Below are 25123 nucleotides of genomic sequence, written 5' to 3'. Positions count from 1 at the left end.
CAGCATTAACTGCCTCCTCTATGCCATCACGGTACCCAGAATGAGATCTGTTCCTTTCATTTCTGTATCTCCAGCACCTGGCTCATAGCTTGCCATGGAGCATGCACTTGGTAAAATGTTTGTGAGATGAAAGACCAGAGGGTCAGTTCCGCCAGGGCAGGGGCCCGCTATCTAGTTCCCTACTACGACGTAGGAACTCCACTAACATTTGATGAGCTAATGAATAAATTTGAGAAGTACAACACATCAGAAAGAGACACCCAGCACTTGGGGAGGCCGAGGTGGGCAGATCACCTGAGGTCAAGAGTTTGAGACCAGCCTGGCCAGCATGGCGAAACCCTGTCTCTACTAAAAATACAAAAATTAGGCCGGGCGCGGTGGCTCATGCCTGTAATCCCAGCACTTTGGGAGGCTGAGGCAGGCAGATCACGAGGTCAGGAGTTCAAGACCAGCCTGGCCAACACAGTGAAACCCCCTCTCTACTAACAATATAAAAAATTAGCCAGGCATGGGGGCAGGCACCTGTAATCCCAGCTACTCGGGAGGCTGAGGCAGAAGAATCGCTTGAACCCAGGAGGCAGAGGTTGCAGTGAGTGGAGATTGTGTCACTACACTCCAGCCTGGGTGACAGAGTGAGACTGTCTCAAAAAAAAAAAAATACAAAAAAATACAAAAATTAGCCGGGATTGGTGGCAGGTGCCTGTAATCCCAGCTACTCAGGAGGCTAAGGCATGAGAATTGCTTGAACCTGGGAGGTGGAGGGTACAGTGAGCTGAGATCACCCTACTGCACTCCAGCCTGGGCGACAGAGCAAGACTCTGTCTCCAATTAAAAAAAAAAAAGAAAAGAAAGAAAGAAACAGTATCCTTCATTAAAAATTAAAGTTCTGGTAAAATTAGCCAAACTGAGCCAGTCACGGTGGCTCACACCTGTAACCCCTGCACTTTGGCAGGCCAAGGCAGGTGGATCACCTGAGGTCAGGAGTTCAAAACCAGCCTGGCCAACATGGTGAAACCCCATCTCTACTAAAATACAAAAATTAGCCAGGCATATGGTGGTGGACACCTGTAATCCCAGCTACTTGGGAGACTGAGGCAGGAGAACTGCTTGAACCCAGGAAGTGGAGGTTATAGTGAGCCAAGATTACACCACTGCACTCCAGCCTGGGTGACAGAGCAAGAATCCATCTCAAAAAAAAAAAAAAAAAAATCTGCCAAACTCTACGTAACTTATTTGGCTGCATCACAATTGGAAAGTTTAATTATCAAAAAAAAAAAAAAAAAGGAAAGAAAGCAAAAAGTGAAAATGCTGTGCCCTAAAAAGTTCTTTAACTGGTCGGGCGCGGTGGCTCACACCTATAATCCCAGCACTTTGGGAGGTCAAGGCGAGTGGATCACCTGAGGTCGGGAGTTCGAGACCAGCCTGACCAACAGGGAGAAACCCCGTCTCTACTAAAAATACAAAATTAGCTGGGTGTGGTGGCGGGTGACTATAATCCCAGCTACTCAGGGGGCTGAGGCAGGAGAATCGCTTGAACTCAGGAGGTGGAGGTTGCAGTGAGCCGAGATCATGCCATTGCACTCCAGCCTGGGTGACAAGAACAAAACTCCACCTCAAAAAAAAAAAAAAAAAAAAAGAATTCCTTAACTATCAAACCTTTAAGAAAAGGTTCATGGAAGCTGGAACTAGAAGGGTCGGTGGAACTCAGAGAATCCAGGACTGTGGAGGAGCAGGCTCAAGGTCACAGAGAGCACTCTAAAGCCCAGCAGGACAGAACGAGGAACAAATGAAATGCTCCTGGCAGATTTTTCTAACTATTGTGAACCTTTTTAAATGACTAACAAAAATATACACTCTGAGGGTATATATTACTTGTAAGAAATGACATATCTGTTTCTGAAGAAATGACGTCGAAGTGTAACATTAAATACCTGTATTGGTGATGAATTTGTCTAGGTCAGTTGCTTCCTCATAGATCACTTTTGGTGTAACTATGCCTAAAGAGATAACATAAATTAACTTCCACAGGCGTACACATGGCCTACCATGATCACACTTACTCAAAGTATAGCTTACAAAGCAAATATGGTGACTGCAACTGCCCAGGGTGCTGACTACAAAACCCTCCCCACTCCCCAAAAACCATCAGATAGGAGTCCCCATCCTCTTAGCATCTAATTATAACTGAGGAAGAAAATCCACAACAAACACACAAACAAACAAACACCAGGGTCACTGTGACATAAAAACAAATACGCAGTTCACTGCTGGTGGCAATACAAAATGGTGCAGACACTGTAGAAAACAATTGGCCGGGCGCAGGGGCTCACGCCTATAATCCCAGCACTTTGGGAGGCCGAGGCAGGCAGATTGCCTGAGGTCAGGAGTTTGAGACCAGTCTGGCCAACATGGTGAAACCTCCTCTCTACTAAAAATACAAAAAAATTAGCCGGGCGCGGTGGCTCATGCCTGTAATCCCGGCACTCTGGGAGGCCGAGGTGGGCGGATCACCTGAGGTCAGGAGTTCGAGATCTGCCTGGCCAACATGGTGAAATCCCATCTCTACTAAACTTCGTCTCTACTAAAAATACAAAAATTAGCAGGGCGTGGTGGCGGGTGCCTGTAATCCCAGCTACTCGGGAGGCTGAGGCAGGAGAATCGCTTGAACACAGGAGGTGGAGGTTGCCGTGAGCCGAGATTGCGCCATCACACTCCAGCCTGGGGGACAAGAGCGAGACTTGGTCTCAAAAAAAAAAAAATTAGCCACGTGTGGTGGCACATGCCTGTAATCTCAGCTACTTGGGAGGCTGAGGCAGGGGAATCGCTTGAACCAGGGAGGTGGAGGTTGCAGCGAGCCGAGATCACGTCACTGCACTCCAGCCTGGGTGACAGAGCAAGACTCCCTCTCAAAAAAAAACAAAAAAAACAAAAAAAACAATTTGGTGGGTCCTCAAGAAGTCATATTAGCATGACCTGTCAGTTCCACTCCTAGGTGTCTACCCAAAAGAAATAAAAACACACATCTACGCAAAAACTTGGACACGAGTGTTCATGGCAGCACTATTCACAACAGTCAGAGATGAAAACAACCCACATGTCCATCAACTGACGAATGGACAAACACAATGTGCTCTGTCCATGCAACGGACTATGATTCAGCCATAAAAAGGAATGAAGCGCTGCCACACGCTACAACACAGATGAACCATGGAACACCATGCTCAGTGAAAGAAGCCAGACACAAAAGGCCACATAGTGTATGATTCTGTTTCTAGGGAACACCCAGAATAAGCAATCCACGGAGACAGAAAGCAGATTGGTGGCTGCCAGGGGCTGAGGGAAGAGGGGTAGGGAGTGACTGCTAATGGGTACAGATGCCCTTCTGAGGCGATGAAACGTTCTGGAACTAGAGAGAGGTGATGGTGGCACAACAGTGTGGAAGGTACTAATGTCAATGAATTGTACACTTTAAAAGGGTTAATTCTGGTGGGACGCGATGACTTACACCTGTAATCCCAGCACTTTGGGAGGCCTAGGAGAGTGGATCACCTGAGGTCAGGAGTTCAAGGCCAGCCTGGCCAACACGGTGAAACCCCATCTTTACCAAAAACACAAAAATTAGCCAGGCATGGTGGCAGGCACCTGTAGTCCCAGCTACTCGGGAAGCTGAGGCAGGAGAATCGCTTGAACTTAGGAGGCAGAGGGTACAGTGAGCCGAGATCGCGCCACTGCACTCCAACCTGCGTGATGGAGAAACAAACAAAAAGGCTAATTTTATGTTATTTGAATTTTACTTCAATTTCAAAATAATTAATATGCAATATGCTGTCTTATGGAACTAAACTTTTTCCAAAGAAAATAACTGGCAGTTCAAATATTATTTGAAGTTGAACCAGTAGAAATGATTTATATTCTCATGAGATCATACTTTATATTCATGTTTGGGCCTGTGTTCTTTTTTCAAAGAAATGTAACATACCTCCTAAGGCAACATTCTTTATCTTCGCATTGATAATACCATCTCGTTCTTGGTATAGTTCCAAATTAGTAACGCATTTAACATCAAAATTGTGAAGAAATGCCACTGGGGCGTTCTGCATACACTGCCCAGCCAGGGACACCTGAGGGAGAAGGGCAAAGCCAACAGATTTATGACCTCTCTCCTAATCATACAAAACAGATCAGCATCTCTTAAAATTGGTCTTTCTGCAGCCTGCTCCCATTGCTGGTCTGGTTTCAGCAATGGCAAGTTCACCGACTAGTTGACCCACTTTAGCAAAACATCTAACTCATTTGCCCATCAAGGTCTGGAAGCCACTGGTTGTGGAGTCACAGTAAATATTGTCTAATAAAAACAAAGAAAATCCCTTGTCCTGTTCTATTTAGTTTGCAGAGACATGACTATACTTAACTTCATGTTCTCTCCCTCATCACAACCAGAGTTTAATATCATAAAAATGGATTCATATGAATAGGAAAGAGAAACTTTCACCTCCCATGCTTTCTTCCCACAAATAACACTCCTCATAACGTTGAACTTAAAAAAAGATTTCAGGTTGGGAGCAGTGGTTCACACCTGTAATCCCATCATTTTGGAAGGCTGTAGTGGGAGAATCATTTGAGCCCAGGAGTTCAAGACCAACCTGGGCAACATAGCAAGACCCTGTCTCTACAAAAAGTAAAAAATTAACCGGGTATAATGGCATGCACCTATAGTCCCAGCTACTTGGGAGGCTGAGGTGGGAGGACTGCTTGAGCCCAGGAGATGGAGGCTGCAGTGAGCTGTGACTACACTCACTACACTCCAGCCTGGGCAACAGAGCAAGACCCTGTCATTCATTCACTCGTGCATTCATATATAGATATACAAATGATTCCATATACAACCTTACAGCCTTAAAATATTTTTCAAAATTCTAGAATGGTAAATAAAATGATGTATTTATCTAACCATTGTTTTTTATACTGGACCTTACTTGAGGGTAGCGAGTAGGAGGAGGGAGAGGATCAGAAAAAAACTATTGGGTACTTGGCTTAGTACCTGGGTGACAAATAATCTGTACAACAAAACCCCATGACACAAGTTTACCTATATAACAAACCTGCACATGTAGCCCTGAACCTAAAATAAAAATTTAAAAAGAAAAAGAAGTAAAGAATGATAGTTACTGCTAGCCAGGCATCAAGGCTCACACTGTAATCCCAACACTTTGGCCAAGGCAGAAGAATTTCGAGGCCAGGAGTTTAAGACCCGCCTGGGCAACATAGTGAAACCCCCATCTCTACAGAAAAATTTTTGGCTGGGCGCGGTGGCTCAAGCCTGTAATCCCAGCACATTGGGAGGCCAAAGTGGGCAGGTCACTTCAGCCCAGAAGTTAAAAAGACCAGCCTGGGCAACATGGCAAAACCCCACCTCTACAAAAAATTAGCCAGGAATGGTGGCATGTGCCTGTAGTCTCAGCTACTTGGGAAGCTGAGGTAGGAGGATCACTTGAATGTGGGAGGTCAGGGCTGCAGGGAGTTGAGATCACGCCAGTGCACTCCACCCTAGGTGACAGAGCAAGACTATGTCTCAAACCAAAACAAATTTTTTTAATTAAAAAAAAAAAAAGACTCATGCCTGTAATCCCAGCACTTTGGGAGGCTGAGGCAGGCAGATCACCTGAGGTCAGGAATTTGAGACCAGCCTGACCAACATGGAGAAACCCCGTCTCTACTAAAAATACAAAATTAGCTGGGCGTGGTGGTGCATGCCTGTAATCCCAGCTACTTGGGAAAGCTGAGGCAGGAGAATCGCTTGAACCCGGGAGGCAGAGGTTGCGGTGAGCTGAGATTGTGCCATTATACTCCAGCCTGGGCAAAAACAGCGAAACTCTGTCTCAAAAAAAAAAAGAAAAAGAATGATAGCTACTTCCATGGAAACTTATAGAAAATCTTTTGGTTTTATTTTGTAAGTTCACTCTGAGTTTTAAGCAAAGACAGTGATTAAGAGTGACTATATATTTTATTAATTTGGAGAACATAAACAGTTAAGTCCCTGAAAGGTAGAAAGGAGAAAAATAAGTAACTTAAAAAGAGATTTTAAAGAGAAATATGACTTAAATTAACAATAGGACATGAAAAATAAAAGAAGGGTCTAGTGGCCAGGCGTGGTGGCTCATGCCTGTAATCCCAGCACTTTGGGAGGCTGAGGCACTCGGATCACAGGGTCAAGAGATCGAGATCATCCAGGCCAACATGGTGAAACCCCGTCTGTACTAAAAATACAAAAAATTGGCTGGGTGCGGTGGCACACACCTGTAGTCCCAGCTACTGGGGAGGCTGAGGCAGGAGAATCACTTGAACCCGGGAGGCAGAGGTTGCAGTGAGCCGAGATCTGGCACTGCACTTGAGCCTAGGTGGTAAGAGCGAGACTCCGTCTCAAAAGAAAAAAAACAACAAAAAAAAGAGAACGGTCTAGCGTACTAATATTGCAATGATTACCTGCGGAATAGTAAAATATGCCTTCTTTACAGTCATAATGGGATCTCCTTGTTTGTAACCAAAGTCTGCAAAGTCTTTTGCATCAGTATCCACATATACTTCAAAGGAAGACTCCTGTTTGGGGGAACTGAAAATCAATAAGAAAGGCTGAATAGTTTCAGTTATCTGCAAAAACACAATTCTTCCTTAATGTTGTTCTTTACTCTTGTTTTCTGAGATGGAGTCTTACTCTGTCACCCAGGCTGGAGTGCAGTGGCGCGATCTTTATTCACTGCTACCTCCACCTCCCAGGTTCAAACAATTCTTGTGCCTCAGTCTCCCAAGTAAGCTGGGATTACAGGTGCCCACCACCACACCTGGCTAATTTTTTGTATTTTTAGTAGAGATGGGGTTTCACCACGTACCCAGGCTCGTCTTGAACTCCCAACCTCAGGTGATCACCCTGCCTCAGCATCCCAAAGTGCTGGGATTACAGACATGACCCACTGCACCCAGCCGCTTTACTTTGTTTTGTTTTGTTTGTTTTGGGCCAGAGTCTCGCTCTGTCGCCCAGGCTGGAGTGTAGTGGCGCGATCTCAGCTCAAGCTCCGCTGCTCGGGTTCAGGCCATTCTCCTGCCTCAGCCTCCCTAGTAGCTGGGACTACAGGCGCGTGCCACCATGCCTGGCTAATTTTTTGTATTTTTAGTAGAGACAGGGTTTCACCGTGTTAGCCAGGATGGTCTCGATCTCCTGACCTCATGATCTGCCCGCCTCGGCCTCCCAAAGTGCTGGGATTACAGGCGTGAGCCACCGCTCCCGGCCTACTTTTTAATTACAAAAATTATAGATGTAAATTTTTAACAACCCCAAACTGTAAAATACAGAACACTAAAATCTCCCATGAGCCACCACTCCTTCGCCTCCCCTAGAAAAGCACCATGAGCTGTTTTCGATGTCAATCAATTTCTTTTCAATGAGGCCCAATTCTTCCAAATAATGCAAAATAAATTGGCTAACTGAAGTCTAGAATTGAACCCTTTAGGCACGGAACCTCTGGAGAGGGGTTGGGAAAAACGTGACCGCGTTACAGGGCCTACTAGAGTATGGCCCCACCAGGGCGAGAGAACAATGCCCCATCCCAGGCGGCTGCTCAGACACTTACACAGCACCATGATAGAAGTAACCAAGGAAGGGTGTGTTGGCAAGGGGGGACTGCACACACAGAAAGGGAAACCAATCAGGGACACCACGTGTCGTCGTCCCAGCAGAGCAGAGCTGATCAAAAGGAGGATTGACGTCTCCTCCAAACACGCCGGTGAAGCAGGACCGTCTGAACAGCTTTGTTAAATTTGATGAGCATTCCTGGAAGACAAACATAAAGGCAGGAGCTGTGACCGTGGTCAGGATCTCCTGGCAAGCGTGGCGAATGCTAACTCTTATTTAAGGCCAGCAGGACACTACCAAGTAAGCAAGAAAACCTATAATCTGTGTCTCATCTAAAAGTGCCTTGTGCCCACAAAAAGTAAAATAGTTCTGGAATTTCTTTTGTCAATTCCCCAAATAAGCCTCCAAGTCAGAAACTCCAAGCATTCAAGGGAACCACAGTTTTACCAAGACATGAGATATTCCCAGTAAAACAAAAGAAGAAAAGATAGTACAGAATAGATCTCAAATGAAGACAAAAACATAGTAAACCTCCTTTCTTAATTGTCATTACCATTCAAACCCTTAGCCCAGAAAAGCCTCCAGACATTTAGAGTGAGGGGAAACGTTCCATATTCCACAAGGATCCTCCAGGCCCTCACTAGATTATAACACGACCCAATTAATGTCATCAAGAAATTGCTTGGGGCTGGGTGCAGGGGCTCATGCCTGTAATCCCAACACTTTGGGAGGCCAAGGCAGGTGGATCACTTGAGGTCAGGAGTGTGAGACCAGACTGGCCAACATGGTGAAGCCCCATATTTACTAAAAATACAAAAATTAGCCGGGTGTGGTGGTGGGCACCTGTAATCCCAGCTACTCAGGAGGCTGAGCCATGAGAATTGCTTGAGCCCAGGAGGCAGAGGTTGCAGTGAGCCAAGATCACACACTGCACTCCATCCTGGGAAACACAGTGAGATTCTGTCTCAAAAAAAATAAATAAATAAATAAATTACTTGGACTGCACGCAGTGCATCATGCCTGAAATCCTAACATTTTGGGAGGCTGAGGTGGAATGAATGTTTGAGCCCAGAAGTTTGAGACCAGCCTAGGCAACATAGAGAGACTCAGCCCCGACAAAATTAAAAAAAAAAAAAAAATTAGCTGGGCATGGTGGTGCACATCTGTGATCCCAGCTACTCAGGAGGTTGAGGAAAGGACTGCTTGAGTCCAGGAGGCTGAGGCTACAGTAAGCCATGATTGGGCCACTGAAGTCCAGCCTGGGCAACAGAACAAGACCCTGCCACTTAAAAAAAAAAAAAAAAAAAAAAAAGACCGGGCGCAGTGGCTCACACCTGTAATCCCAGCACTTTGGGAGGCTGAGGCAGGCGGATCACCTAAGGTCAGGAGTTCAAAACCAGCCTGGCCAACATGGTGAAACCCCATCTCTACTAAAAATAAAAAAATTAGCCAGGCGTGGTGGCACACACCTATAATCACAGCTATTTGGGAGGCTGAGGCAGGAGAATCACTTGAACCCAGGAGGCAGAGGTTGCAGTGAGCAGAGATCACACCACTGCACTCCAGCCTGGGTGACAGAACAAGACTCCGTCTCAAAAAAAGAAAAAAAAAAAGAAGTTACTTGATTCAGATATTCATCTGTATTTTTCCTTGTTTCACGAAGGATCCAGAGAGCTGTAAGTTAAATTACGTCCTGAATCTTTGTTTATTGACAGTAGAGATCTCTCATTTGAAACGAGAGCAATTCAAATTAAAAATTGATTGTGTATAAAGTGCTGCTGCATTGTGGTTATCTGAAGATGTCACTGATCCAGAATACTAAAGGACATCAGGGGCTGGTACTGTAGCACACAGCACAACACATGCAAAAGGGAGTCAGACATGGGACACAGCGTGGCCTGGAAGGAAGAGAAGGAGGGGCCATTTGACAATTCTAATGATACCTGAGCCAAATGTATGATGTACTTTACTCTTTTTTTTTTTTTGAGATGGAGTCTCGTTCTGTCACCCAGGCTGGAGTGCAGTGGCGCGATCTCAGCTCACTGCAACCTCCTCCTCTTGGGTTCAAGCGATTCTCCTGCCTCAGCCTCCTGAGTAGCTGGGACTACAGGCACCCACCACCATGCCCCACTAATTTTTACGTTTAGAAGAGACGGGGTTTCACCATGTTGGCCAGGATGGTCTCTATCTCCTGACCTCATGATCAACCCACCTCGGCCTCCCAAAGTGCTGGGATTACAGTCGTGAACCACCGTGCCCGGCCGCTGTACTTTACTGTTTTAATTAAATTTAATTGTTCTTAGGATAATTTTTAGTGTAAAAATCACAATATTGGCCGGGTGTAGGGGCTCACGCCTATAATCCCGGCACTTTGGGAAGCCAAGGTGGGTAGATCACTTGAAGTCAGGAGTTCAAGGCCAGCCTGGTGAAGATGGCAAAACTCGTCTCTACTGAAAATACAAAAATTAGCCAGGTGTGGTTGTGCACGCCTGTAATCCCAGCTACTCAGCAAGCTGAGGCAGAAGAATTGCTTGAACCCGGGAGGCGGAGGTTGCAGTGGGACGAGATCGCACCACTGTACTCCAGCCTGGGCGACGGACCAAGACTCTGTCTTAAAAAAAAAAAAAAAAAGAATGACAATATTAATGCAGACCCTAAACTTCCCTTTCCTGTTTAGTGAAACCAACCATGATAGGACACTTAAAAATTTGCTAAGAGGGTAGATCTTATGTTAAGTGCTTTCACCACAAAAGAAAACAAAACAAAACAAAACAACAACCAAAAAAACCAAAGGAAACTTTTGGAGGTGAGGCGAAAGCATATGGTATTGACTGCGTGGATGAGCTCATGGGTGTGTACTTATCTCCAAACACATATTCAAGGATACTTTGAATATCTGCAGCTTTTGTATGCCAATCATACGTCAGTGAAGCTGTTTTAAAAAAAATAAGTTTGCATTTCCCAGTGGGGAAGTAAAAAACCAACGAAACATTAACTGTCCTCACCCAAAAACGAGAGGGACTTGGGACCTGGGTACCAGTAAATTTCTTCTTTTGCAGTTCTCATTCCCCTTAAATTTAAATAAGAACAAAAAATGTGGCCAGGCGCAGTGGCTCACGCCTATGATCCCAGCAATTTGGGAGGCTGAGGTGGGTGGATCACGAGGTCAGGAGATCAAGACCACCGTGGTTAATACGGTGAAACCCCATCTCTACAACAAAATACAAAAAATTAGCTGAGCATGGTGGCACGCGCCTGTAATCCCAGCTACTCGGGAGGCTGAGGCAGGAGAATCGCTTGAACCTGGGAGACGGAGGTTGCAGTGAGCCAAGATCGTGCCACTGCACTCCAGCCTGGGCAACAGAGCGAGGCTCCGTCTCAAAAAAAATTTTAAATGTGCTTCAGTGCTTCTTCTTGATAGGTTAAAAAAGAAAGGTTAAAAATAAAAATAAAAATAAGAAAAGGCCAGCCACGGTGACTCACACCTGTAATCCAGCACTTTGGGAAGTCAAGGTGGGCAGATCACTTGAGGCCAGGAGTTCAAGACCAGCCTGGCCAACACGGCGAAACTCCGTCTCTACTAAAGACACAAAAAATTAGCTGGGCATGGTGGCTCACTCCTGTAATCCCATCACTTTGGGAGGCCAAGGCGGGAGGAATGCTGAAGCCAGGAGGCAGAGGTTGCAGTGAGCGGAGATTGCACCACTGCTCTCCAGCCTGGGTGACAGAACAAGGCTCTGTCTCAAAATAATAATACAAATAAATAAATAAATAGAATAAGAAAAAAAGATTAATCAAAAATTATTATTATTTTTTTTTGAGATGGACTCTCACTCTGTCGCCCAGGCTGGAGTGCAGCAGTACGATCTTGGCTCACTGCAACCTCTGCCTCCTGGGTTCAAGTGATTCTCCTGCCTCAGCCTCCGGAATAGCTGGGACTACAGGCACCCGCCACCACATCCAGCTAATTTTTGTATTTTAGTACAGATGGGGTTTCACCATGTTGGCCAGGCTGGTCTCGAACTCCTGACCTCAGGTGATCCACCCACCTCGGCTTCCCAAAGTTCTGGGATTATAGGCGTGAGCTACTGAGCCTGGCCAAAAAATTTTTAAATGTGTATTTCGCCAGGATTAAACAATGGTTTCTGAAATATGACACCAGAAATACAAGCAACAGAAGAAAAAAATGAGATAAATTGGACTTCATCAAATTTTTAAATGTCTGTGCCTCAAAGGACAACAACAAGAAAGCAGACAACCTGGCTAGGCACAGTGGCTCACCCCTCTAATCCCAGCATTTTGGGAGGCTGAGGCGGGCAGATCACTTGTGGTCAGGAGTTTGAGACCAGCCTGGCCAACATGGTGAAACCCCATCTGCGCTAAAAATATAAAAATTAGCCAGGCGTGGCGGCACGCACCTGTAATCCCAGCTACTCAGGAGGCTGAGGCAGGAGAATCGCTTGAACCTGGGAGGTGGAGGCTGCAGTGAGCCAAGATCACGCCATTGCCCTCCAGCCTAGGCAACAAGAGCGAAACTCCGTCTCAAAAAATAAATAAAAAATAAATAAAACAAACAAAAAAAAGAAACTAGGATCCAGAATATATAGTGAACCCTCTTACAATTCAGCAAAAAGCCCAATTTAAAACATGGGTGAAGGGTATAAACAGACATTTCTCCAAAAAAGATATACAAATATCCCATAAGCACATGAAAAGATCTTCTATATCATTTGCCACTAGAGAAATACAAATCAAAATCACAGTGAGGGCAGAGCATGGTGGCTCATGCCTATAATCCCTGCATTTTGGGAGGCTGAGGCCAGAGGATTGCTTGAGCTCAGGAATTCTAGACCAGCCTAGGCAACACAGCAAGACCCCACCTTCACAAAAAAACACAAAAATTAACTGTGTGTGGTGGTGTGCACCTGTGGTTCCAGCCACTTGGGAAGCTGAGGTGAGAGGATCACTTGAGTCTGGGAGATTGAGGCTGCAGTGAGCTGTGATTGCACCACTGCATTCTATCCTGGGCGACAGAGCAAGACCCTGTCTCCAAAATTTCAAGAAAAAAACAAAGACGGAAATCATGAAGAAATATCAGTTCACACTTACTTGCATGGCTATAACCAAACAGACAAATAATAACAACTGTTGGTGAGGATATAGAGAAATTATAACCCACATACATTGCTGATGGGAATTTAAAATGATGCAACTGCTTCAGAAACTAGTTTCTCAAAAGGTTAAACATACAGTAATAACGCAACCCAGCAACTCCACTATATATATCCCCAAGAGAGATGGAAACATATGTTCACACAAAAACCTGTCCACAAATGTTCACAGCGGCACTATTCATAATAGCCAAAAAACAGAAACAACTCAAATGTCCATTAGCCAATAAATAGATAAGAAATACGTGATATATCCATACAATGGAATAGGATTCAAACACCAAAAATGAATGAAGTGGTAACAGCTGCTACAAGGTAAAAGAACCTTAAAAGCATCATGCTAAGTTCAAGAAGAAAGTCACTGAAGACCACATATTGCATGATTCCATATACGTGCAATGTCCAAAATGGGCAAATTCATGGAGACAGAGACAGATTCACGGACGCCTTGGATGAGGGATGGAGATAGGAATGGCTACAGGGACACACGATTTCTTTCTGGGGTGGTAGAAATGTTCTGAAGATAGATTGTGGTGATGGTTGTACAACTGTGTAAATTTACTAAAAATCACCGAAAACCTGTGTTTTCTTTCTTTCTTTTTTTTTTTTTTGAAAGAGAGTCTTGCTCTGTCACCTAGGCTGACATGCAGTGGTGGGATCGTAGCTCACTCCAGCCTTGACCTCCTGGGCTCAAGCGATCCTCTCAGCTCAGCCTCCCGAGCTGGCACTACAGGCCTGCACTATCATGCCCAGCTAATTTTTGTAGAGATGGGGTTTTGCCATGTTGCCCAGGCTGGTATCCAACTCCTGAACTCAAGCGATCCACCCACATCAGCCTCCCAAAGTGCTGGGATTACAGGCGTGAGCTGCTTCGCCAGGCCTGTTCTTTCTTATTCTTTCTTTTTTTATATTTCTTAAAGGTTTCTGAACAAATATTATTAAAACCATCCCCTCAGTATGATCTTCACAATCATGATTTTATCCAAAGAGATACTCTTACCTTCTTCCAAAAACTAGACTGACTATGCCAGATAAGAAAATACTCAATTTAGGCCCAGTGCAGTGGCTCACTCCTGTAATCCCAGCACTTTGGGAGGCCGAGGTAGGCAGATCACCTGAGGTCAGGAGTTTAAGACCAGCCTGGCCAACATGGTGAAACCCCGTCTCTACTAAAAATACAAAAATTAGCCAGGTGTGGTGGCGCACACCTGTAGTTCCAGTTACTCTGGAGGCTGAGGCACAAGAATCACTTGAATCCAGGAGGTGGAGGTTGCAGTGACCCGAGATCGTGTCACTGCACTCCGGCCAGGGCAACAAAGCGAGACTCTGTCTCAAAAAAAAAAAAAAAAGAAAGAAAAAAAAAGAAAATAGAGTTTATATGTTGTATCTGCTCTAAGCCTAAAAGAAAAAAAGTCAGGCCGGGCATGGTGGCTTACACCTGTAATCCCAGCACTTTAGGAGGCCGTCTCAAAAAAAAAAAAATTTACTCAAAAGTTGTGTGATTTTTTTTTTTTTTTTTTGAAACGGAGTTTCGCTCTTGTTGCCCAGGCTGGAGTGCAGTGGCACAATTCCGGCTCACTGCAACCTCTGCCTCCCTGGTTCAAGCGATTCTCCTGCCTCAGCCTCCCGAGTAGCTGGGATTACAGGCGCCCACCAACACGCCTGGCTAATTTTATATTTTTAGTAGAGATGGGGTTTCTCCATGTTGGTCAGGCTGGTCTCAAACTCCGGACCTCAGGTGATCCGCCCACCTTGGCCTCCCAAAGTGCTGGGATTACAGGCATGCACCACCGCGCCCACCAAAATTTTAAAATTTAAAAAAATACTCAATTTGGGCTGGGCGTGGTGGCTCACGCCTGTAATCCCAACACTTTGGGAGGCCGAGGCGGGCGGATCACAAGGTCAGGAGATCGAGACCATCCTGGCTAACATGGTGAAACCCCGTCTCTACTAAAAACACAAAAAATTAGCTGGGCGTGGTGGTGGGCGCCTGTACTCCCAGCTACTCAGGAGGCTGAGGCAGAAGAATGGCATGAACCCGGGAGGCAGAGCTTGCAGTGAGCCGAGATCACGCCACTGCACTCCAGCCTGGGCGACAGAGCGAGACTCCATCTCAAAAAAAAAAAAAAAAATACTCAATTTGAAAACAATTTGCAATAGAAAACATAATCTCAGTTTTGGAAGACCATCCCTTAAAAAGCTGTTGGGGCAAGGCACGGTGGCTCACACCTGTAATCCCAACATTTTGGGAGGCCAAGGTAGGAGAATTGTTTGATCCCAGGAATTTGAGACCAGCCTGAGCAACATGGCAAAATCCCATCTCTACAAAAGATACAAAACAATTAGCTGGGTGTGATGGTTCATGCCTGCGGTCCCAGCTACTCAGGAGGCTGAGGTAAGAGAATCACTTGAGCCCGGGAGGTCGAGGCTGCAGTGAGCCATCATCGCATCACCATACTCCAGCCTGGGTGACAGAGCAAGACCCTATCTCAAGAAATAAAAAATGAAAAAAGCTGTTGGTGGAACTGCTGGTGTTCTCACAGGTAGCATAACTTTTGTGCCCAATAACCAAAGAACATACCTGGTCACAGCAGCAGCGAACATCACAGGCTCCAGCTGTTAAATTACAAGGACAAGGGCCAAGGGGCTGATACACCTGGTTAGGAATGACAGTCACGTTCTCTGAAAAGTACACACAACAGAAAAATTCAGCAAAGAAACATTCCGACAAAGCACAGTCACATTTTTGACATTCAAAAGAAAGCTGAATTATCGGCCGGGCGCGGTGGCTCACGCTTGTAATCCCAGCACTTTGGGAGGCCAAGGCAGGTGGATCATGAGGTCAGGAGATCGAGACCATTCTGGCTAACACGGTGAAACCCAGTCTCTATTAAAAATACAAAAAATTAGCCGGGCGTGGTGGCAGGCGCCTGTAGTCCCAGCTACTCGGAAGGCTGAGACAGGAGAATGGTGTGAACCTGGGAGGCGGAGCTTGCAGTGAGCCGAGATCGTGCCACTATACTCCAACCTGGGCGACACAGTGAGACTCCATGTCAAAAAAAAAAAAAGAAAGCTGAATTATCTTGTTTTGTAAATCATTATTAGCAAATATTCGACATTAAGGAATCCACGAAATATATGAGGCCTGCATCTACCATTCCAACAAAAACCCAAACATAAGAAAACACGCCAGTTACAATGAACCAAAGAAGTCATGGTTGATCTAGAAGATAATCAATTGACTAAGAGTCACAAGTTAGTATATACATAATGTACTGATTTTAGGCTGGGCGGGGTGGCTCACACCTGTAAACCCAGCACTTTGGGAGGCCAAGGTGGGTGGATCACCTGAGGTCAGGAGTTCAAGACCAGCCTGGCCAACATAGTGAAACCCTGTCTCTAATAAAAATACAAAAAGTAGCCCAGTCTACAAAAAAGAAACAGATAAAATTAACTTAATATATTTTACTGAACCCAACATATCCAAAATAATATCATTGCAACAGGCAATCAATGTAAAAATTATGAATGAGCTATTCCACATTCTTTGTTTCACATTAAGTCCTCAAAAACTGGTGGCTGTTTAACAGTTACAGCACATCTCAATTAAGACCCATCCCCTTTCAACTGTCCAGTGTGCAGACATGGTTCGTGGCTGTGGTACCCAATAGTGCAGGTGGGACAAATGTGGTCTGACCACGAGAGTATGGGGGGCTGGGTTATGCAGGGATGATACAGTGAGACACAACAGCTTCCCTGAGGGGCTCGCACTCTCAGAGGGAGGAGACAGGTAAAGAGATCATGTGACCATAAACGGTAAACACTGAAATGGATCTGCCATGGGAACCCAGGGAGGGCACGTGGCTTAGGCTGGGCGTCAGGAAGACTTGCAGAGAGAGAGAATGCGCTGAGCCTGAAACACACGTAAGAGTTTGTACAGGCAGCCAGGCACAGTGGCTCAGGCCCGTAATCCCAGCACTTTGGGAGGCCAAGGCGGGGGAATCACCTGAGGTCAGGAGTTCGAGACCAGCCTGACCAACATGAAGAAACCCTATCTATACTTTAAAAAAAAAAAAAAAGAGTTTGTACAGGTAAGAGGGGCTACTGGAGAGCTGTAGGTGGAAGACAGAGGGGGTGGATGAATAGGGGGAACACTGTGGTGCAGGGGAGAAGGTGGCGGGTGTGAATGGGACAAGGCCAGAGAAAGCAGCTCAGGAGAAATGCTAAAGAGGTAAACATTGGCAGGGCCCGTTGTTTATAACTCTTCAGGATATTACAGTTTTCCGAACTTGTTTTCCTCTTTGAAGAGGAATATGTTACACGACATTTCAGCCTCCTAACTCAGAATCCAGTGACAGTAATGCTTTGGGTTTCTCTCTAATCATTTATCAGATAAAAGTTGCATTCTGCTGAATTTTACTTTTGCATTTGGTACACGTTAGAAAACCATGCAGGAACTATTTGTTTAAACCCCACATAACAGTTAACTGTAATGACACAATAGGTGAAGTATCTAAAGAACAACTAACGATCTGTTCTATCCTGTAACATAGCAGAAGGTCAATGATACATCAATGGTATCCGGAACAAGGAGAAGGTCCACATCGCAGACCACATTACATGGGTAAGGGTCTGACCCTCAGTGTTATCAAACCCATGTGACACAAGCAAGGCACTTTATTAATTGATTTTTTTTTGAGACAGGGTCTCACTCTGCTGCCCAGGCTGAAGTGTGAAGTGGCACAATCACAGCTCACTGCAGCCTCAACCTCTCAGGGCTCAAGTGATCCTCCCACCTCAGCCTCTCAAGTAGCTGGGACCACAGGTGTGCACCATCATGCTCAGGTAACGTTCATATTTTCTGTAAAGACAGGGTCTCACTATGTTGTCCATGCTGGTCTCAAACTCCTGGGCTCGAGTGATCCTCCCACCTTGGCCTCCCAAAGTGCTGGAATTACAGGCATAGTACATGAGCCACCACCCCCAGCCACGAGACACTTCAGAATAGGGTTTTACTATGTGTTATACAAATAGATGTTTGTGTGTTGATTTATGTTTTCTACATTGTTCGCTGGCTCCGTTGTTACTGGGTATGACACATACCTCCTGTCTGTGCTTCCATTCTTTTTCTAGTTTTAATCGCTGGCTGGCTGAGTAAAAAATTTTTCATGCCTTCATGGGGTCAGAGGGGACACCTCAATCACTCATATACAAAGATGTTCAATTTTCTAAGTTTGGTATTCTAAAATATTACCTAAATATACTGAAGCATATTTTCCTTTTTTTTTTTTTTTTTTTTTGAGATGGAGTCTCTCTCTGTCACCCAGGCTGGAGTGCAGTGGCGTGACCTTGGCTCACTGCAAGCTCCACCTCCCAGATTCACGCCATTCTCCTGCCTCAGCCTCTCGAGTAGCTGGGACTCCAGGCACCCGCCACCACACCCGGCTAATTTTTTGTATTTTTAATAGAGACGGGGTTTCACCGTGTTAGCCAGAATGGTCTCAATCTCCTGACCTCGTGATCCGCCCACCTCAGCCTCCCAAAGTGCTGGGATTACAGGCGTGAGCCACCACATCCGGTCTTTTTTTTGAGACAAGGTCTTGCTCTGTCGACCAGGCTGGAGTACATGGAGCAATCTTGGCTCACTGCAACCTCCACCTCCTGGGCTCAAGCGATCCCCCGACCTCAGCCTCCCTCATAGCTGGGGCTACAGGCACCGACTACCACGCACAGCTAATTGTAGTATTTGTTTGTAGAGACAGGGTTTTGCCATGTTGCCCAGGCTGGTCTTGAACTCCTAGGCTCAAGTGGCCCACTCGCTTCAGCCTCTAAAAGTGTTGGGATTACAGGCATGAGCCACCACCTGGCCTCAAGCATATTTCTCAGAAGAAAAAAGTCAGTGCTTTGAATGGTACAGCTATCATGAATCCCTTCTGTTGTTTTGGGGAGATTTTTTTTTCATCATTGAATACAGTTTTTTTGGCTTTGTTTTGAATTTTAAGCCATAGAAAAATTTAAAACTTTTAAGTGGGTAACACATTTGCATGGTTCCAAAAAATCAAAAGCATATTAAAAAATTCCTCACTGTCAGCCCTTTCCTATTCCCACATCATCCTCCAACTTGGTAGCACATTATTAGCTTCTCCAACATCCTTCCAGAATTTCTTTATGCAAATGTTTTCATTTGTGCCTCCTTTATGCAAAAGATAGCACACTGTAGGCAGCCATCTGCACTTGCTTTTTTCACTTCATTCATCATGGAGGCCTTTCCATGCAAGTACACTGAGGGCACAGTAGTCTGCTGAAAGGAGCTGTCAAAACTTGTCTTATCATCCTAAACTTCCAGAAGCACCAGGAGGACCACAGTTAGGGATGTAATAAGGGAAGCGGCAGTAAAGGAGTCTCCAGGTAACAGACTTTTGCTACTAAAGTCTGGAACGCTTCTCCCTCCATGCCACGTGGCCATAAAGGCAAGAGATGTCAGAGTTCGCCACAGGAGACAGGGAACATGGCAGTAGCACTCATCACAGCAGAGCCCTCTACATCGGCACATCTAGTTGAAAGCTCTTTTGGTTTAAGAACACTAACATCATGTGAGACGGAGATGAACACAAAACCATTTTCTCATGTCCAAAGATTCATGTACACGGGCATAACGATCTTTGCTGTAGCATCAAAAGCTGGGAACAGACCAGGTGCAGTGGCTCATGCTTGTAATCCCAGTACTTCAGGAGGCCATGGTGGGAGGATCACCTGGGCCCAGGAGTTCAAAACCAGCCTGGCTAACATAGTGAGACCCTGTCTCTACAAAAAATGTAAAAACTAGCCAGGTGTGGTGGTGCACGCCAGTATCCCCAGCTATTATGGAGGCTGTGGCAGGAGGATCGCCTGAACCAGGAAGGTTGAGGCTGCAGTGAGCCAGGATCGTGCCCTTGCACTCTAGCTCCAGCCTGGGTAACAGAGTGAGACCCTGTCTCTAAAAAAAATGAAAATAAAAATAAACTTTAAAAAAAGCTGGAAATGATGTAAACTTCATCAGCCTCAAACTCCTACGCTCAAGTGATCCTCCCACCTCAGCCTCCCTAGTAGCTAGGACTACAGGCAGGCACCATCATGCCCAGCTTTTTAAAATTTTTTATAGAGACAGTATCTGCTGCGTTGCCCAGGTTGGTCTCGGACTCCTGGGCTCAAGAAATTCCCCCGCCTTGGCCTCCCAAAACACTTACAGGGTGGGAGCCACTGCGTCTGGCCACCCTTCCTTTCTTCTTCTTAAGATGCAGTTATGAGAATCAATGCACATGCCGAGCACAGTGGCTCACGCCTGTAATCTCAGCACTTTGGGAGGCCGAGGCAGGCGGATCACAAGGTCAGGAGATCAAGACCATCCCAGCCAACATGGTGAAACCCCATCTCTACTAAAAGTACAAAATCAGCTGTGCGTGGTGGCGTGCGCCTGTAGTCCCAGCTACTCGGGAGGCTAAGGCAGGAGAATCGCTTAAGCCCAGGAAGTGGAGGTTGCAGTGAGCCGAGATCACAACACTGCACTCCAGCCTGGTGACAGACTGAGACTCCATCTCAAAAAAAAAAAAAAAAAGAGAGAATCAATGTACATAAACAAATTTCACCTTCTCCCAAAAAGGATTCAAGGTAGCTTATAAAGATGCAAACAGTAGAGCAAGATCAAATAAATGTTAAATAAAATAGTATAAAATGAAATTTCTTAAAAGAAAACTAAACAAAAGAAAAATAAGTTTAGAAAAGCAAGACAGACTCAAGTGAAGTATACTTTACAAATTGCATGGCATACACTTATAATCAAACAGGTAAGCTTGACACAAATTTTTCTTTTTTTGTTTTTGTTTTTGTTTTTGTTTGAGACAGGGTCCCACTCTGTCGCCCTGGCTAGAACGCAGTGGCGTGATCACAGCTCATTTGTAGCATCAACCTCCCGGGCAGCTGATTTGTAGCATCAACCTCCCGGGCTCAAGCAATCCTCCTACCTCTTCCTCCTAAGTAGCTGGGAACAACACGAAAGTTTTGACAGTCAAAGACTTCACTTGCCTGAGGCATTATGGGTCAGAGAAGAGTTGGCATAAATTTCCACTTGAATGAGTAGATGTGCTAAACAGGATGAATTATGAGATGCTGAAACCAGAAGGGTCTGGAGGATACAGGGGGACTCTGAGAAGGAATCTGTCTCATTGGAGGAACACCAGTCCAGACCTCTCCTCCACCTCACTGTCACTTCCAACACCTTCTGAAAGGAAAACATTGCTGTATTTTTAAAGTGACTCAAAACAGGGTCTATAAGAATACACAATGGAAAACACAATAAAAGCACACATCAGCCTCCATTCATTTTATAAAAGGGAAATGTATACAGAGATGACACAGTTATCTTCAGTTCCACCCCATAAACCTATGGTAACATGCAAGCCCTGATTCCTCTTCCTTAACATAAAAGCAAACAACTTCGGGATACTTAGAGAAAGCTAAACACAGATCTGATAAATAAACTCAGTTTATTGCACACCTTTTTAGTTTCTTTATCATCCTATCAGTGGAAGAGTAAATACACAACAAAAGTCAATGAAAACAATCCTCAGTTTATCCCAGAATGACTTTAGACATGTACATGTTCACTCCTGGGGTACAAGCAGAGCTTGTCTTTCCCGTCCTTTTCTCTCCAGAATTGATGTTGCATATACTAGGTACCCAATTAACACTTATTAAATAGAAGATGCTTAATCTCTCCAGGTTTGAGTATCCTTACACATAAGCTCAGAGTTGGGCAAGATCAGTGGTTATGAAGCTTTTTTTTTTTTGAGACGGAGTCTCGCTCATCACCCAAGCTGGAGTGCAGTGGCGTGATCTCAGCTCACTGCAATCTCTACCTCCCAGGTTCAAGTGATTCTCCTACCTCAGCCTCCAAAGTAGCTGAGATTACAGGCACCTGCCATCACGCCCAGCTAATTTTTGTATTTTTAGTAGAGATGGGTTTCACCATGTTGGCCAGACTGGTCTTGAACTCCTGACCTCAGATGATCCGCCCTCCTCGGCCTCCCAAAGTGCTAGGATTACAGGCGTGAGCCACCGTGCCTGACCAGCTTTTTCTTTTTTTTTAAGAGACAGGGTCTTGCTCTGTTGCCCAGGCTGGATGAAATGCAGTGGTGCGATCATAGCTCTCTGCAGCCCTGAACTCCTCAAATAATCCTCCTGCCTCAGCTCCCCCACCCCCCTCCAAGTACCTGGGACTATAGGTGTATGCCACCCACCTAATTTTTTTTTTAATTGTTTTGTAGAGACGAGGTCTCGCTATGCTACAGGCTGGTCTGGAACTCCTGGGCTCAAGAAATCCTCCCGCCTCAATCTCCCAAAGTGCTATGAGTACAGGCGTGAGCCACGATGCCTGGCATAAAGCTTTTTTGAATCACTGACCCATTTGATGATCTAAAGGAAACTGGTGACCCTCTCATCAGAAAAATGCACATACACACAGAACTTTACATACAATTTCACAGAGTTCACAGACCCACTGAAATATATCCAAGGACTCCTAACCCCAGGGTAAGGAACCCGTGGGCTGGATAAGTGTCTACCAGATCCAACAGCCCACAATTTCATGATTGTTGAGAGCATGGAGAAAGCCATGCCTTGTTAAATAAAGAGAGCACTGCAGAAACCCTAGCTGGGGGCCTCTTCACAGGCTACAGAGAAGGTTTACTTCTGGCCTTACCGCACCGGGGATCACAGTCACGCTCCAGTCTTCCGTCTCATTGTGCAGCACTCCACACGTCGGAATTGGCAATATTCCTAAAGAAGAGAAGACCAGCATGCAAAGGCAGCAAGGTCCAGCAGCTCAGGGGGTGCATTGAGTCAGACTGCCTAGGATGGACTCACATTACAGCCTAAGATTGGGCCCTTTACAAGCTGCTTGACACTGGGACAGTGACAACCTCTCTGAACTTGTTTCTTCCTTGGTCAAAGGGGATGAAAAGATATTACTGTTCTTACTAGGAAAATGGGATGTTAGCTCAATGAATGCTAACCATTATTATTTCAGGCTTTCTTCGAACCTGTCCGTCTGTCCTCTTTGGCCTACAGCAGCCGCCCGATCCTTTTCTCCCCGTGCGACTTTGCAGAGAACAGAGGCAGGGGGCCCAAAGGATGCCACCTCTCCAGGCTCCTTGGGAGGTCTGGATCCAGTCCAATCCCCACCCTCCCCAAAAGAGGGCCGGACTTTACCCGCCTCGTCCTGCAGCACTGCCAGGGACACGGCCACACCCTCGGTGTCTCCGACCAGGGACGCGCTGACCGCGGGGCCGGACATTCGGACAAAAGGAGGGATGAAAGCTAGGCGGGAAGGAAACGGGACAAGGAGGGGTTAGCAGTGGAAGAATCACCGCCTAAGGTGTGTGTGGCGGCTTGCTTTGGCGGTGTCGACTCCCGAAGCTCCCGGGGGAGTCCAAGTCTGGCCCTTTTAACGCCCAGTCCCCTCAGCCCCGGCCCACCGAGGTCACTGCCGCGCCGTACACACCCAGGTCCCCCCACAGCAGCCTCAGGATGCCCTGCAGAAGAAGTAGCCTCAAAAGAAGAGCGGCCGGAGGCTGGAAGCCCATGCCTTAGACCTCGCGGGCCGGGCACAGCAGAACCGCGCCCTCATTAGAACCCAGGAAGGACTCAGACACGAAAACGCAGCAGCCACCACCCCGCCGCCGCCATCTTGCAAGCGAACGCCCGGAGCTATGGCAACCACCAATCGGCGGCCGGCCAGGAGGAACGACGCGCTGTGATTGGACCAGTGGCAAGAGCGGGCACCCCGGCCCCGCCCACAAGGCCTAGCATTTTTGCTGCTTGACTCTGTTGGGGAGAGTAAGGGCCGAAAAACTACCTATCCGGTGCTCCACTTAGTACCTGGGTGACGAAACAATCTGTGCACCCAACCCCCGTGACACGCAATTTACCTATATAGCAACCTGTACATGGACCCCTGGGCCTAAAAGTTGAAAACATCAAAATTAAAAAGGTCCTGAAAAGCAGGAGTGCGTGTCCGGCTCAAAAACTGGAGTGCGTGTCCGGCTCAAAAACTGGAGTTTTCCCCTACCCTGGAATTAATCCAACAATAGCCAAGAGCGATCCTATAGACACTGGCTTCTAAATAAAAAGGGTGGGATTTGCTCCTTAATAAACTTGATTTTTATAGGGATTTTTTTTAGGGGGTGAGTACAAAAAGGGGATGGGGCTGCCGCGCTGTTTTTATTATTATTATCTTTACTATCGTTTATGATGTATTATTTATATTTTATATTTTTATAAAATAAATATATATTTACAAAATATATATACTTTGTTTTATATATATATATATATCAGATATATATACTTGATATATATAAAATACATATAGGCCGGGTCTGGCGGCTCATGCCTGTAATCCCATCAATTTGGGAGGCCGAGGCGGGCGGATCACAACGTCAGGAGTTTGAGACCAGCCTGATCAACATGGTGAAACCCCGTCTCTACTAAAAATACAAAAAATTAGCCAGGCGTGGTGGCACGCGCCTATTATCCCAGCTACTCAGGAGGCTGAGGCAGGAGAATTGCTTGAATCTGGGAGGCGGAGGTTGCAGTGAGCTGCGATTGCGCCACTGCGCTCAAACCTGGGCGACAGACCCAGACTCCGTCTCAAAAATATATATATATATTTATTTATCTATCTTATAAAATATATATGTATTTATATTTTATCTTACATATGTTTATCTTTTATATAAGTATATATTTTGTAAATTTTACTTTTATAATTTTATAAAATTTATATTTTTATAATTCTTATCATTCTTATCATTTATTATCACTATTGCTTTTATTATCATTCTCCTAGGTTTTTGAAGGATTTTCTCCCCTGCACAGAGCTCTCAGCACTCTGAAAGCAGATCCGATCACAAAACACACAAGAGGTTTTGCCCAGCAATAGGACAGATGTGAAAGAATCAAAATTCTGTCTGGAAAAAAATTGTTTTTTCTTATATCAGTAGCCTCAGAACATTTCAAGCATTGTCACGGCTTGGGGACTGAGAGTGCAGGATCTGAGGTCAGGCTGCCTGGCATGGGATTTCGCCTTCCCTCCACAGATATTCTCAGCTGTTAAGTGACTTTGGGCAAGTCAACCTCTCTAAGTTTCAGCTTCCTCATCTATAAAAGAGGGATGATAATAATCCTTCCTTGGGGATTGTGTGAGGATGAAATGAGGTAACATATCTAATGAGGTTAAACCAATGGCTGGCGTACAGTAAGCACTCAGTTAATGATCAGTTACTTGTTA

The 25123-nt window shown here is 45.6% G+C and overlaps 1 protein-coding gene across 2 annotated transcripts in view; it reads right to left on the bottom strand.

The window, feature by feature from the left end:
- TCTN2 (tectonic family member 2) overlaps nt 1–23574 on the bottom strand; it is a 37337-nt gene extending 13763 nt beyond the window's left edge. The window contains exons 1-9 of one of the 2 annotated variants that reach the window (XM_019038446.3): nt 23336–23574; nt 23044–23151; nt 22535–22611; nt 20860–21052; nt 15380–15480; nt 7626–7825; nt 6484–6610; nt 3980–4121; nt 1932–1997 (exon numbers count right to left, since the gene is read on the bottom strand). In XM_019038446.3, the coding sequence (XP_018893991.1) occupies nt 1932–1997; nt 3980–4121; nt 6484–6610; nt 7626–7825; nt 15380–15480; nt 20860–21052; nt 22535–22611; nt 23044–23151; nt 23336–23417 (1096 nt within the window). In that variant the 5' untranslated portion in view covers nt 23418–23574. Of the gene's footprint in view, nt 1–1931; nt 1998–3979; nt 4122–6483; nt 6611–7625; nt 7826–15379; nt 15481–20859; nt 21056–22534; nt 22612–23043; nt 23152–23335 lie in introns of both variants that reach the window. The other variant, XM_019038445.3, reaches the window with a different exon arrangement.
- Nucleotides 23575–25123: the final 1549 nt, after the last annotated feature.

The sequence above is a fragment of the Gorilla gorilla genome, chromosome 10 (genome assembly GCF_029281585.2).
Source record: "Gorilla gorilla gorilla isolate KB3781 chromosome 10, NHGRI_mGorGor1-v2.1_pri, whole genome shotgun sequence".
Taxonomy (NCBI): Eukaryota; Metazoa; Chordata; class Mammalia; order Primates; family Hominidae; genus Gorilla; species Gorilla gorilla.
This window is presented reverse-complemented; position numbering and strand designations above follow the sequence as displayed.